Source organism: Nasonia vitripennis, assembly GCF_009193385.2.
Source record: "Nasonia vitripennis strain AsymCx chromosome 2 unlocalized genomic scaffold, Nvit_psr_1.1 chr2_random0002, whole genome shotgun sequence".
NCBI lineage: Eukaryota > Metazoa > Arthropoda > Insecta > Hymenoptera > Pteromalidae > Nasonia > Nasonia vitripennis.
The window spans coordinates 1071483-1085449 of NW_022279608.1; the positions used below are offsets into that span (position 1 = coordinate 1071483).

At 41.0% G+C, this 13967-nt stretch overlaps 1 protein-coding gene across 16 annotated transcripts in view; it reads left to right on the forward strand.

The window, feature by feature from the left end:
• LOC100680429 (protein unc-79 homolog) overlaps positions 1–13967 on the forward strand; it is a 2400004-nt gene that overhangs the window by 398113 nt on the left and 1987924 nt on the right. For all 16 annotated transcript variants that reach the window (XR_004345182.1, XR_004345183.1, XR_004345184.1 and 13 more), the window contains one exon: positions 11474–11615. Coding sequence is in view for 13 of the 16 variants with exons in the window: in XM_031923950.1 (XP_031779810.1) it covers positions 11474–11615 (142 nt within the window). In the remaining 3 variants the exon portion in view is untranslated. The remainder of the gene's footprint in view (positions 1–11473; positions 11616–13967) is intronic.

Sequence of the window (13967 nt, forward strand, 5' to 3'; positions counted from 1 at the left end):
AATCGACTCCTCATGTAGCCGTAGTGAAATCTGTACACGAGCGACGGAAAGATCGAGAACGCTGAGTCCCACGTAGATTGGCTTGGTGATGCTGATCTCGGTGCGAGCCAGTTGAATCGCTACGAGATTCTCGTCGAACACGGAGCAGCTGTGAAAATTCGGTTTAGCTATGAGAGCCTCAGCGCCGTAGCGACCTTTCTACTTATTCAAGAGCTTTACATTGACGCGCTTTCATTCGTTTTCTATCGTTTTGCCGTAGACCGCGTTGTTCATGAGTTTGAACAAATTCTTCTCGAACTCGTTCTCGACTCTCTTGCGCATCTCGCCGTTGAGATCGATGTATTCCTTGAGCCAGGCTTTCTGATTGAAACTCAGGGCTCTGTGAATTTTCTTCAAGCGGAGACCATGCTTGAGCGCCTGCTTGAGACTTCTGTAGTGAATGACGTAACGCTCTTTGTCGTAGAACGTAGTCATCAGCTTCTTTTTCTTCGAATCTGGCGCTACTCAGTGCTCGGGACACATAGGCAAATCCTTGTGGGAGTCGTGAAGTTCCTCCAGGTATTCCAGATCCACCTCGAGGATGTAGCCGATGGGACTGTCGACGGCGACGTCGTAGAAACATGCGTTCTCGATGTCCTCGATCCACTTGAAGCCGAAGCACGGCAAGAATTGCGTCATGGCCCACCCGTAGAGGTTATTAACATCAAAGTACATTAAGTGCTTGGATTCCTTTGTCGGATCGTAGTTCTCGGCCAGATACTTATTGTTGGCCTCTGCGTAGCAATTACAGCACTGACTCATACCTCCGCGAATGCCTCGCTCGATAAAGAGTAGCATCTCGATATCGGTGAGCAGCTTAAGTTCTACGCCCGTAAACTTGAGCATCGCGTCCCACGAGAGACCAGGCGTCGTGTAGTAGTGAGCCGCAACCAGATCGTAAGCCTTTATGCAGTTGTCTCGAAAATTCTCGAAGATCTCGGTAAGTAGTAGCACATCTGTCTTGAGATACAGATCTGAGTACTCGCCGAGCGGTCGAATGTTGAAAGCCTACCATACCGCCTTTGCGTTCTCGTAGTCATCGCTGGAGATGTCGCTGTCAATCAGGCGGCTGCAAAATTCCGACTCAGCTGGCAGACAAGTCTTGTCGAGTTTTTCAAGCGTGGACACGTACTCGTAAGGAAACACTACCTTACGTTTTAGCAGATCGATCTGTTGAGCGCTGTAACCGTCATCCTTCTTGAACACCGCCTAAATAGTCTTCAGCTCTTGCAAATAGGATGCCAGCGTATTCAATGACGAGGCCATAAAGTGAATAGAGTCGATGAATCGAAAGTTCACCTCGCCCTTGTCCCATGTATTTGCTGAAAGAGATGTAACGCTCTTTCGTCTGCGGCAACAGTACGATACGGCCCAACACCGCGATACTTTCCCGTGCACTGGCAATAATCCTTCACTTTCTTATCCTGCTCGCTGAAAAGTCGAGCGCAGACGTGACAAACTCTAGCACAGGCATATTCGCGTTTTTCTTCTGAGCTCATCTCATCTATGGATACTGGATGCTCGAGTTCTTGTCCGAGCTCGTGAAGACTCGTAGCGAACCATTTAGCTGCCTCTTGTTCACCAACGGCCGTCTTCCTATAGCTCTTGTACGTCGACTTGGATTTGTCGAAGCTGCACTTTACGTAGTAACCGACGCTAAACGCTTCGTGGTCCTCTTAAGCGCGCTTGTCTTCTTCTACAGCTTTAAACAGGCATTCAAAGTCAGCGTACACTACGAATGGAGAACGCTCCTTGCAGCGATAATTTTTAAATTTCAGCCTGTTATTCGTCTCGTTTGGCAGTTTGACTTTGGAGCTGTTGAGCTTCGTGCAGTCTCTCTCCTGCTCCGCTAGTTTGTCGGCAGTCCAAAAATAGTGCAGACAACGATCGCAAATGAATTGCTTCGCTTTGCGAGAGCTCAGCTGAGAGAGACCAAACGATAAATATTATCTACACGTAGTAGAATTTCAGAGAAGGTACGTTCTCATCGTCATCGTTGTCGTCGTTCTGCTCATCCTCGTCCTCGTAATGGTCTTGTACGAAGAGAAGATTGACGTGCTTCTCTTTCTTCAAAGCCGTAATGTGACCGGGAGACACGTCAAACTGTTCTCCGCCATTCTTCTTCAGCCTGTAAAGATTGACCGAGATCTCGTTCTGTCTCTGAAACTTTGAAATCTGCTTAGGCATGACCGGAAACTTGATACCCGTGAAATCGAGCTAGTTCTCGAAGGCTTTGTACTTGCCAACGCGGCTCGAATTTTTCTTAGCCGGATGCAAGGCTGAGAGTATAACCCACTTGAAACACTTTTCGTCTGCGTCGTTTTGCACATTGACACAGGCTTTTTTCCTCTCAATCGGTTTCGGGAGTTGTAGGAGCTGCCTCGCAACGGATTGAACTTGTTGATATTCACCGTGATATGTAGAATAGAACGAAGCGACCAGCCCGAACCCTGCTCTTGAAACTCCTCCATGTCTCTTTCGATGGACTGACTCACGTTGCTCGAGAACCACATATCGAGTTTCGTAGTCTAGAGGATCGACTGTGAATTCGTATTAAAATACTTGATCGCAGTCGTCTCCTCCTCGGTGGTGGTGATGACGTACTCGGCGGCAAGCTCGGTATTGACCTTGATCGACTTGTGTTCGGCCAAAGCGAGCTTCATCTGTCCTTTGATAAGACTAGCAGCACCCTTCATGAAGCTCTTGATGTCGATGTGCTGCACGCTCGTGATGATCCCGCTTCTGATGCGGCTTTAAAAAGCCAACTGCACATTATCCCAGGTGACTCGTGGCTGCTGCTGCTCCAGGCAACCTCCTCGCTTCAAACCGCCTTTGAGAACTCTCCAAACGCTCTGAAGATGAGAGTGAAAGTTCTGCAGCTGCCGAATTTTGCCAACGAAATTTGTTGGCTGCTGCTGCTCTAGCAGAGTGTTCAGCGAATTGATAGCTGCTCGCGCAATATTCATCCAACGCTGGATGTCCTCGGCGTTCGCGTCAAGACGAGAGTACGCTCTCAGATTGTCGATTGTGAAAATATAATACTCCGCAGAGATCATGTTGCTCTTGTCGCTTTGGCTTCAAGAATGAAAACTAGCTCTCGCTCGCGAAGACTTAAATACACGCCGTCATCGTCAGCCTGCGCACGCGGTGGAGAGGTGACAAGTATAAGCTTGTTCTTCGTTATTTTTTTTTGTCGTAAAAACGACAGTTTTCATGATTTTATTACAAAGAAAGTACATAATTATAACACACATCTTCTTCGAAGACACCGCGATACGTCTGCATCCACGATCTCAATGCGTGAACATTTCATCCGGTACATTGAGAATCGGAGAGCAGAGGATGATTCTCGCAGTCGCTTGTCTTGGGGAAATGCTTGAGCGATGGATAACCCAAGACCTCCATATCGATGACTCGTACAGCAGTCGACGGCGCTTACCTCTCCTGCAACCACCTCTTCTTCTCGAATCCATTGACGTAGACGTTCTGGGCATTCTTGAGACTTTTTTTTGAGAATCTTTACTACGTTGTCGTAGCCGAATGTTCCAGCGGACCAAGTGCTTCCCATCAGCTTCCTCTCGATCCAGCTGATCTCACGACGTTGCTCGCTGCTCAAGCTAGTCCACTCGAACGGCGGCTCGAAAATGTGTACGTCGATCGGCGATGCATCACCCTCGAGATTGGCTATAGCGAGCTCCTTGTGGATAAAGTGGCTGCCGACCTTGAGGCTCTGCAGATCCAGAACGTAGTCGACGTCGTTGTCCTCGTAGTAATGATAGAAGTTTCGCAATTTTTCGGAGATGCTGCTCGCCACGGCTGCCGTCGGTGTGCAGAGATTGCCGACGCTCTGAGGTAGCGAGAACTCGCTGTAGGCCCACATGCTGCTGCTGCTTGTTTGAGAGCTATACGAATAATGACTCGCTCGCGATGTCCTTCTTATAGCAAGTAGGAGACGCGCACGCAAACAGTTATTTCGTACGTTTTTACTAATATTTTTGTCGTGAAAACGACAGATTTTTTTTGAAATTTTATTATATTAAATACATATATCTACATACAGTATTTTTCGAGCCATTCTGCGAGGACTTTTACATTCAAGTAAGCGCAAACCGGGTTTAAACAATTCTTGTGGTCCGAGCAGTCAACGAAGTGGCCTGAACATAATTCTCGGATAGGTGGACAGCCATAGTCGGTCAGATCCACAATGTTGACGTTCGGGCATAGCAGCTTCATGATTCCATTTTTCTCCGCACCCTTGACGTATACTTTGGTGGCAAATGCCACACGATCGGTGAGCTCCTCTTCCATCCGCAAGGAGGGGATCCATCCTACGTTCCAGCCGATGCTGTGAAAGTTGTTGGTCAACTACTGGTTTGTTGGCAGATACTTTGCCGCAATGTGCTTCGTGCAGCATATCGGCGGACTCAGCAAAATACTTTGCGGCTCGGCATCTTCTTGAGTGGAGCGGCTTGGCATTATGCCGATTTCTTTGGCAATAAATTCGCCTTTGGAAGACTGAAAGCCTTGTAGATCAATAATGAGCTCCATTTTTTCTAACGTGTGTGTCTATTTGATGTTCTCTCTCGAGAAGTTGAGAATGGTTTGACTTTTTCGCGCTACCACTCCGACTTTTATACATTAAATTTCAAAATGGCGAACAGCCCGACGATTGGTGGGGGTAATTATTCTATGATCCACAGACCATGAGAGGGAGGGGATAGCGGCAGCACCGACACCTCCCGCAACTCCTTCTCTTTTAATTGACGAGAAGGAGGTCTGAAAGAATACGTTGGAAGTTTCTTAGGTCTCGTGAGATTTCGTATCCACGGCCTCGCACTACCAACATATTCTTCTTTAAGCATTTTCAAGCTCATGCAAATAGAATAAAAAATAGTCGCTGTCTGACGTTAAGATAGATTTGTAATCCTCAAAAGGACTAATTTTTCAAATATTATAAAGACTATGAAGAGGATGACGACGACGAGGATGCCGATGAGTCAGTCGGCGGCGGTGACTCTACTCTTGGCGTACCGAGCCAAGAAGCTGCTAGGAACGGCGAATGTGGCCTCTTGATCTTCATCGACTCCTCTCGATAAGATGTCGTGAAGAGTCGTCGTCTCGTCGAATCTTGCTCTTATCGCGGTCGTGCTCTTGGAGAGTCGCAGGGTCTGATGACTCGTCGTCCCGGCATGTCTACGAAGAATGAGTTCTCTTTCGAGCTCGCGCAGATACTTATACTTTTGAGGCGGTAGTGGTGGGGGCATATTGTCGTATTCTACGTTGTGAGAATTAAGTGGCCCTGAAAAGGGCCGATTGTTTCCAGCTTGGTCATGATTTCTGAAATTTCAAGGTTTTCATTAGTATTATTTAAAGAAAACTTTCCGAGCTTAGTTGTCCTCTTTTTCTGACTTTTTCTGACTTTATTTGTTCAGTCCCAAATCCAATTTTACTATATTGTTTGACCTGATAACTGGGGTGGATTTACCTTGCAAAGTTTGCTTCGAAGTTAGATTCCCAGCTATTATCATCCAACAATTTGGACCTCTCAGTCTAATTAACATCGGGATTTTTGGCCAGGCTACCGTCAGCAATCATATTTTCATAATCTAGCTTAGAGGACAAGGTATGCCCATGTTGGCTTAGTTCTACCATCACAAACGAAGCCATCTCTTTGGTTCGAACTCTGTTGATCTCATTCTTCACGGATTCCAGTATCCATTCTATGAGAATTATCTACGGAACATTTCGTTAATGAGTTGCTTGTTTTGACGAACAACAATCAAAATTTGCACTCTATTACATGTAGCAATTTATTAAGCATATGCTTAGTTGACGAATAACAATAAAAAAACAATGCTCATTGCTCGATATTAATTTTAAAAATCTGTGATTTCACAGCACACACAGTGTAGCAGCAACAACATACACTACCTCGTATGTACCGGCCAACACTTAATTTTGGAACTGAACAGCATGCTATTAAAATTTAATATTAACATATTTTATTGTGGAAATACGAGTTTAATTTTCAAGCTTATTTCAAAGAAAAATTCGAGCTTTACCTATATCGTATTTTATACTACATAACGTCATAAAGTTTATATTTCCTTCTTTATCCATTTCTGGATAGAAAGAATCATCCGTTTCTGAAATTCCTAACTCTTGATCTTGGAGTCGAACTCTAGTCGAACTCTAACCTAATTTTCAATAAAAATTTTAAAACTTTATTCGTAATTAGATTTTTAATTAAAAATAGAGTTGTTATGTTTAGTTTGCGCCATTGCATCATCGAGCATTTGTATACGTAAACGTATACGCAGTCAAGCTTTGATTTGCGAAACTAGTGCCATCGTTTGCGCGTACAAAAAACTAACTTGTCCCGCCGTTCTCATGTGCAGTAAGAGTAAGATAGCACTCGCGTTCGACCGAGCCACAGCACCAACGTCTTTTTTTCCGGCGTTGCCGGGCGCCGCCATTTTGTTTTACCGCGCGTCTTAGTTACGAGCGCTCGACGCACGCACAAGCACGCTCGAGAACGTTGCCGGATTTTGAGTTTCTCGATACATTATTTTGCAAATCCCCACTCGCACACTTAGTCAAAAGAACCATGACTTACCCCGCGTCTTTGGTATTTGCGTGGACACACGTTTTGACTGGACAAACATCGCACTTGAGCTGAAGTTTCACAAGCAGGTTGTTTTTGTGGCCTCGTCCTGTGCTGCACGTCGAAAATAATGCAGAACGTCGAGCTTTGTTTGTCGAACTTTCACGTTTCACTAAAACAGCAAACCCGTATTTTTTTCAGCACTTCACTCGCGAGATATTCTCACTAAGTGCACGCACAGGTTCAGCCTCTAGCAGTGCAGTGGAAGTGTGCTGGGGCCCATAACCTGTAGAGACTAAGTTAACCCTAGCGTGACTTAGGAGAATAAAGTGTATACTATTTGTTGGAATAATAATAAGGTTTATTATTTGTCGAGCTTACCTTCCAGCAGATTTATACAAAAGTAAAGTTATAACGTATCGAGCTTGTTAAACAATAGAAATATGAATATAGGAACTAGTTAGAGTGGACACGTTTTTCTTTTTCAAAAGCACACTGAGAAGTGAGCGCCAACGTCGCGCTGGCTGCAGGTAGCTGGTAAGTGGGTATAGAGCGGCCTCATCATTCCTCGTGCGCATAGCATCTCTGACGGGCTGAATTCTGCTCGCTTATACTTAAAACGCGTTATAGTGCAGCGCTGTCAAGAAAAAGTATACGATATATACTCTCTGTTACGAAGTATATTGTTTTAAACTGAGTTGCACAACCTCAGCATAAAGTCTCCAAATGTATTTAAATCGTTATTGTTGCGCTCGTATCCGTTATCTTGCTATCCACTTGAAAGCTATTTACCTTATCTTTTTCAAAGGAAAATGATTCATTCTAAAAGATTAGTTTATTGGCGATATATAGGTTGAAATTTTAGTTTAGTATATATATATATATATATATATATATATATATATATATATATATATATATATATATATATATATATATATATATATATATATATATATATATATATATATATATATATATATTGTTATCCAAAGCATATATTCTCTCCTGTGAAATTTTTAAGTGACTGCCCGGTCCCAGGAATTCCGGTAGATTAATATGAGGTTAGCTGCACAAAATAACAGTCATGTGTGAGCAGATAGATAACTGACTTTGAACAAACTGCTACAGTGCTAACTCCGTGGGATAATAGCAGACGACACTGAAATATTGAATGATAAGCAGCTAAAGACTGCTATAGTGTAAAGAGCTTTTGAGGCTGGACCCAATGTTTACCGTAATCGGGGTAGCAAGCAGTTTGCCTCTGCAAATATTAACAATAAGTCACTCACGCGTCTATAGTCTGTGATTTAAGTTGTTTTATTATAATTTCAAGGCAATGCATATTTTTCTATTGTATAGTTATTATTTTTTTGGTATTGGATGTCAATCATATCTGTTTGAATCAATCATATGATAATTTTATCAAATCAGCTTGTGATGTAAAGCTTTTTCATGATTTGATGTTACACCAAAAATGGTGTAACATCGCATGATTTGAATTTTATATTCTCTGTTGTAATTGATCCGTGTGATGACGTGGTAAGCCTGCCCTCTTGCACAAAAAAACTAATTTTCTGCTCAAAGCTGAGAGCTAAAATACACAAGCTCGCTTCGTCAAAAAACTTTCCTACAGGAACGCAAAAGAATATGTGCGGCAACTCGGCGTGTTCGACACCTTTGATTGATCGGGCCGCGGAGAGTGACAAGGTATTTTCAGTGCTTAGATGATCTCTAAAATTAGAAGAAGATCGCATACATCGAATGACACGCTTAGTATTTACCTTTAAACATTAGTGTAGACTAGTTTTGTCCAACGTCAAATTTATTTACTCACGACTAATTAACAATGGTTGATATTCGTAAAGCGAAGTCCAACACTAGTTGGGTAAAGAGTCTTCGTGCTGCTGCACGTGCACACATTTTCTACGATGGTTGAGAGAGAGAAAGATTATATTAGATTAGATTAGATTAATTAATTTTATTTGCGCACATTATGTTGTACGATTCAATATGTACAGCAGAGTAGTAAAAGTACAAAAATAATGAGTTTGAGGTATCTGTTTTAGTAGGTGTGTAGTGTGAAAGTATGCTGAGGTGAAGATGGGTTAAGCGAGAGTGAGCAAGTGTGTGCGTAATCTTTAGCTAGCTTCTTGAATACTGCGATGGATGTAGTGTTACGGAGGTGTAATGGCAGGTTGTTCCATAGGTCTGAGGCGCTGATATGAAATGGGTTCCTCAGCGTCTCCGTCGCAAAAATAGGGATATCCAGAGGTGTCACTTCCCCCATAATAGGCCGGAGTGTTACGCGAAAGTCGAAGTAGGCCAGTACGTACGATGGTACGACAGTGTTAAACATTTTTCGTAAGAAACAAGCAGTGAAATACTTCCTGCGTCCGACAGTGCTAAGCCACTGCAGCTCCCGCCTGTATGGGGAGATGTGCTCATCTCTCCTTACACCATAGATGTACCGAATCCCCGTGTTCACGAGCCTCTGTAGTTTTAAGTCGAGTTCCTGCGTCAGGTCACAGTATACAAGAGAACAGTAGTCTATAAGGGGAAACAGGAGCGCTTGCGCAATCTGAGATTTGTACTTTTTCTGAAAAAGTACAGCCTGTACATTAGCGAGTGAGCACGCTTACACACTTGTGTAACGTGCTCCTTCCACGTGAGTATAGAGTCAAGCACCAATCCCAGATTACGCACAGAAGATTCACAGCTGACCTGGGCACCGCCAATGTTGATATAGGTGTTAGCTATTGAAGGTAGTGCATTTATGTAGTAGGGGGAGCCCAGGAGGACAATTGCTTTGGTTTTATTAAAATTGAGTTTTAGCCTGTTCTGTGCAGCCCAGCCCATTATCCTCTCGGCATTAGCACTTATCCTGTTTGATAAAGAATCGAGCTCCTCAAGGTGGCATTGACTGTAAATTTGCAAGTCATCCGCATAGATGAGATGGGAAACATTGGAATCAAGGCAGAAACCGATGTCGTTGATGTACAATGCGAACAGCAAGGGACCCAGAACGGACCCCTGCGGGACGCCGATGTTAAGACACCGAGGGGAGGAACGTTCGCTATTGTCACCAACGACGGCCTGCTCTCCCCCAGAGAGGTAGGAGGCAAACCAGCGGATGACCTGCATTGAGAAGCCGAAGGTGGATAGGCTTCTCAGGCGCCTGACGTGACACACAGTGTCAAACGCCTTGCTAAAGTCAAAGAGAAGGAGAAGTGTTACTTTCTTTTTTTTTATCCCGGCCCTGGCATCATCAGTTAGCTTAATTAGGCCAGACTGAGTGCTGTGACCAGTGCGGAAGCCTGTTTGAAGATTATCTAGTAGGAGCCTTGATTCAAGGTATTCTGAGACTTGCCTGTGCACTAGCCACTCCAGGGCCTTGGATAGATAGCAGAGAAGTGAAATTGGACGGTAGTCAGTCACGGCTGTTGGTGAACTGACTTTGTTGAGTGCGCGCACAAGTGACAATTTCCAGGCAGATGGGAAGCAGGGTTCGCTCAGGGACAGGTTGAAAATATGACTTAGTAAGGGAGCGAGAACCGGCAATGCTTTTGAAATAACAACCTGTGGGATGCCGTCACTTCCCCTGGCCTGGGTGTCAAAGTGCGAAACCGCAGCCAACACGTCCGATTCCGTTATAGTGCTGAACTCGAAGTGTTCCGGGAGGTCAAGACTTTTCAGGGTGAGAAAATAATCCTCAACGGCAGGGGCCAACGGATCGTTGGAGATCGCGCTGAAATGCCTGTTGAGCTCATCTGTGGTAAATCGAGATGGTAATGGGGCCTTAGTGGCAGAGATTCCAAGTTTCTCCAGCTCTCTCCAGATCTCGGCAACGTCGGTCAAGGTAGACAGGAGGAAAGAGGGAGAGAGAAAGAGAGTGAGAGAGTTCTTCTGGGCTAATGTTTGCCTACGCTGTGAATACTGTCTTCGAGATCAAAAAGGTGTCCAACCTCCCACAGAAGCGCACCGCGCTCATGTAGATTTCTCTCAGTGCACTATACGCGTGTGCTTATTTGGGGATATACAAGATAACTCTATGAGTTCTTTCTGTCGCATGCAAAGTAACTCTGGCGCGCAACACTGTAGTGTTGCCAGCTACTCTTACTGTTTATTTTATTTAGAGTGGAACATTGCGCACATCTAACTCGCGGGATTAGCAACCACTATGTCTCTTTTTCTCTCTGACTCACACCGTGCATACTTTGCACATCGGAGCAGCTGCGACAAAAGAGCATACTTATGAGATGATACCGGAGTGGCGCGTGATGAAAATAACATTAATTATAAAAATTAACTAAAAATGACTTAACAAATTAGATGTTAGTCATGTTGTCTATGAAATCAATTATGCTGATTCTGAATCAACTTTTGTGACTGGCACTATTCTCAAATGTAGTTAACGTAAAATTTAAAATGATCAATAAAATAATAAGTTTTTAATAATAAATCGCATAATTTCATTCTATGCTTATTAAAAGATTCTATTTTATTGGTCACAAAGCCCGCCAAGCTCTTGTTGTACATCATATTTATTATAACGCAATTTTGTATTTTACCATACTTTTCAAGCGGGATTGACGTAACTATTTATTGACACAGTAACAACGCTCTTGTTCAAACAACTGATTCAATCTCGATTAACAGATAGGATAAATTTGAACCCCATATATACTACTATAACGTACATATATATTACTATAACGGCGTATCTTATGAGCATTTTATATTAATTAAATCTAATATAATATTTCGACAACTAAATATACAATTTGCGAGTGATCATTCTAGCTAGCAGAATAATTGTTCTAATTACAGGACAAGCAGAAAGTACATTGGAAAAACTCAAAACTGAATATATTTCTGTATGGTTATCTAAAGTAATGAAAAAATATTATGATGTATTTGTATCCTGCCTTCTACCACATCCAATAGACTATGTTCGAGTAGGTGGACATTGGTAACGTATATTTTCACTCATACTGCGATTACATGATACTGTTGGATCTAGAAATACGCAAAAAAGTAGTATCATGCTTCTTTGGAATCACACTCTAATTTTTTAATAATATTATTGATAGTAGTAGTGCTGCATGCTGAGCTTTCTCCTTTTCTCTTTAAGCTATACCACACTTTTACTTATAAATATTTTTAGTCTTTTCTTTATTGTGACTTTGGTAGTTATTAGCGTTTGTAGTCCTTTCGGTAACAAGTTACACGCATAAATAGCTACAAAATAGCTGTTCTATCTACTCGTAATTTTACCTATATTTGGTAACTGTATACTCTTATTCCTAGTTTTGCTCGTACTTAAATTGTATATTTCTTTTCAAGAATGATGATATAATACAGCTTCCAATTGAAATAATTGCCTTACAGTAAAAGGAGCATCTTGCATTTAAAAATGATTTTTGTTTATAATCTTGAGTAATTTATTTTGTATTCCTTGTATTAACTTTCAATAATTATTATAAACTTTTTCCGAGGCTATAATACCATAATTTACTAAACTTTGGAAGAATCCATTGCATATCATCATCAACCTTTTTTTGGTCATTCTATTTCTAATTTTTTAAAAATAAAAATTAAATACTTAGTTTTTTTTTAATCACACGATTCACGTGTTTGTCCCATACCATATACAGTAAAATATTATACCTAGATATTTATAGCTTTCTTCTCTTTTCATTAATTATTACCTATCTTTATATCTATAGTTTCGGGAACGCTATCACTATAGATACCATGCGTTATATACACTGTTTTACTAAAATTTATTGGTAATTTAATAAAAGTAAGTTACTTCGAAACTTTTTTAAGAAAATTATTCATTTTGTCACCTGCAATGATAACGGTATCATCTGCATAAGAAACAATGGTACCGCTTTGGGTATCTCTCAATAGATTGTTGACATACAAGATACAAAATGATGGTCCCAATATCGGCCCTTGCAGGATATCAATAGATATTTCTTTATATTTGCTTTTGCAGTCTTAAATTGTAACCCTTTGCTTTCTATCTGAGAGATTGCTACACAGTAGATTAAGGGTATTACCTCTTATCCCATATCTTTCTAATTTATCTAAAAGTTCACAAGATTCTGCTGATTCCTAGCTAACATCCTAGACTGATTTCTATCAAAAAAGGCAGCAAGGTACAGCGGCTGTCCCATGACAATTGCTTTATAAAGCATTACCGCCACAAAATAGTCCCTTCTTGCTTGCACCAAAATCCAGCATATCGAAAGATAGGCACACACACTCTCACACCGCGACTTATACGAGCACATCTTCCCCCATAGGAGAAATTCTATGGGGGAAGATGTGCTCGTATGTTCGAACACCACAAATTTACCTCACACATAAGTTTTGCAATCGCAAAAGTCGAGTGTTTTGCTGACTTCAAACATCAAGGTAGACAAGAGAGCAGTAATCCAAGTGCGGAGTGACAAGAGCTTTGGCCAGATACTTACGCAACACCTCAGTAGTGCTGAATCTGAAGGATCTAAGTCCATTAAGAATTCTTTTAACCTTACGGCTATCTACCTGCAGCTGCTATATCATTTTCGAATCCATGACAACGCCAAGTTAGTTACAGCGTCAACAATTATTAATGAAACAACATGTAATTTTAATAATAATTTATTATAAATACTAAAATGGTTTTTTTAAATTGATAATTTCGATAAGAATATTTATTTATATGTGATGTAATTTGTAAATTTTTATTCTTTGTGTAAGAATCAATTAATAAATAATATAAGTTAATATAAATTGATGTAATTAATAAATTATTCAATTTTTTTATAAGAAATAATATACAGTAGCGTGGGGTGTGTGGTTGCATGGGATGTGGGATAATAATATAACATCATTATTATTTTGAAGTTTTTCTGCTATTTCAAATAATTAAATAGAGAAGAGACATAATTTTTATAAAATGTTTGATATTAAAATTGAATTCTAATGGCATAATAAAATAATCTACTTAATATTGATAAAAGATAATCAATATATGTGTATTTTATTATATATTATAGATTATATTGAGATCGTTATATTATATTATATGTATACATATATACATTCTATAGTATATAACTACGTCTGTCGTCTTTTTGCACATAAATTATTTTACAGATAGTTAAAAGAAGTAGAGAATAATATAGTTATACGTATACAAATATGCATACTATAACTATATAATTCTCCACTTCTTTCTGTAAAACTATCTGAAAAAAAATTCACGTGCAAAAGGCCGACAGACATTTTTGCGATAAACATTTTGCTTAAAAAATGTTAAAAAAAAACA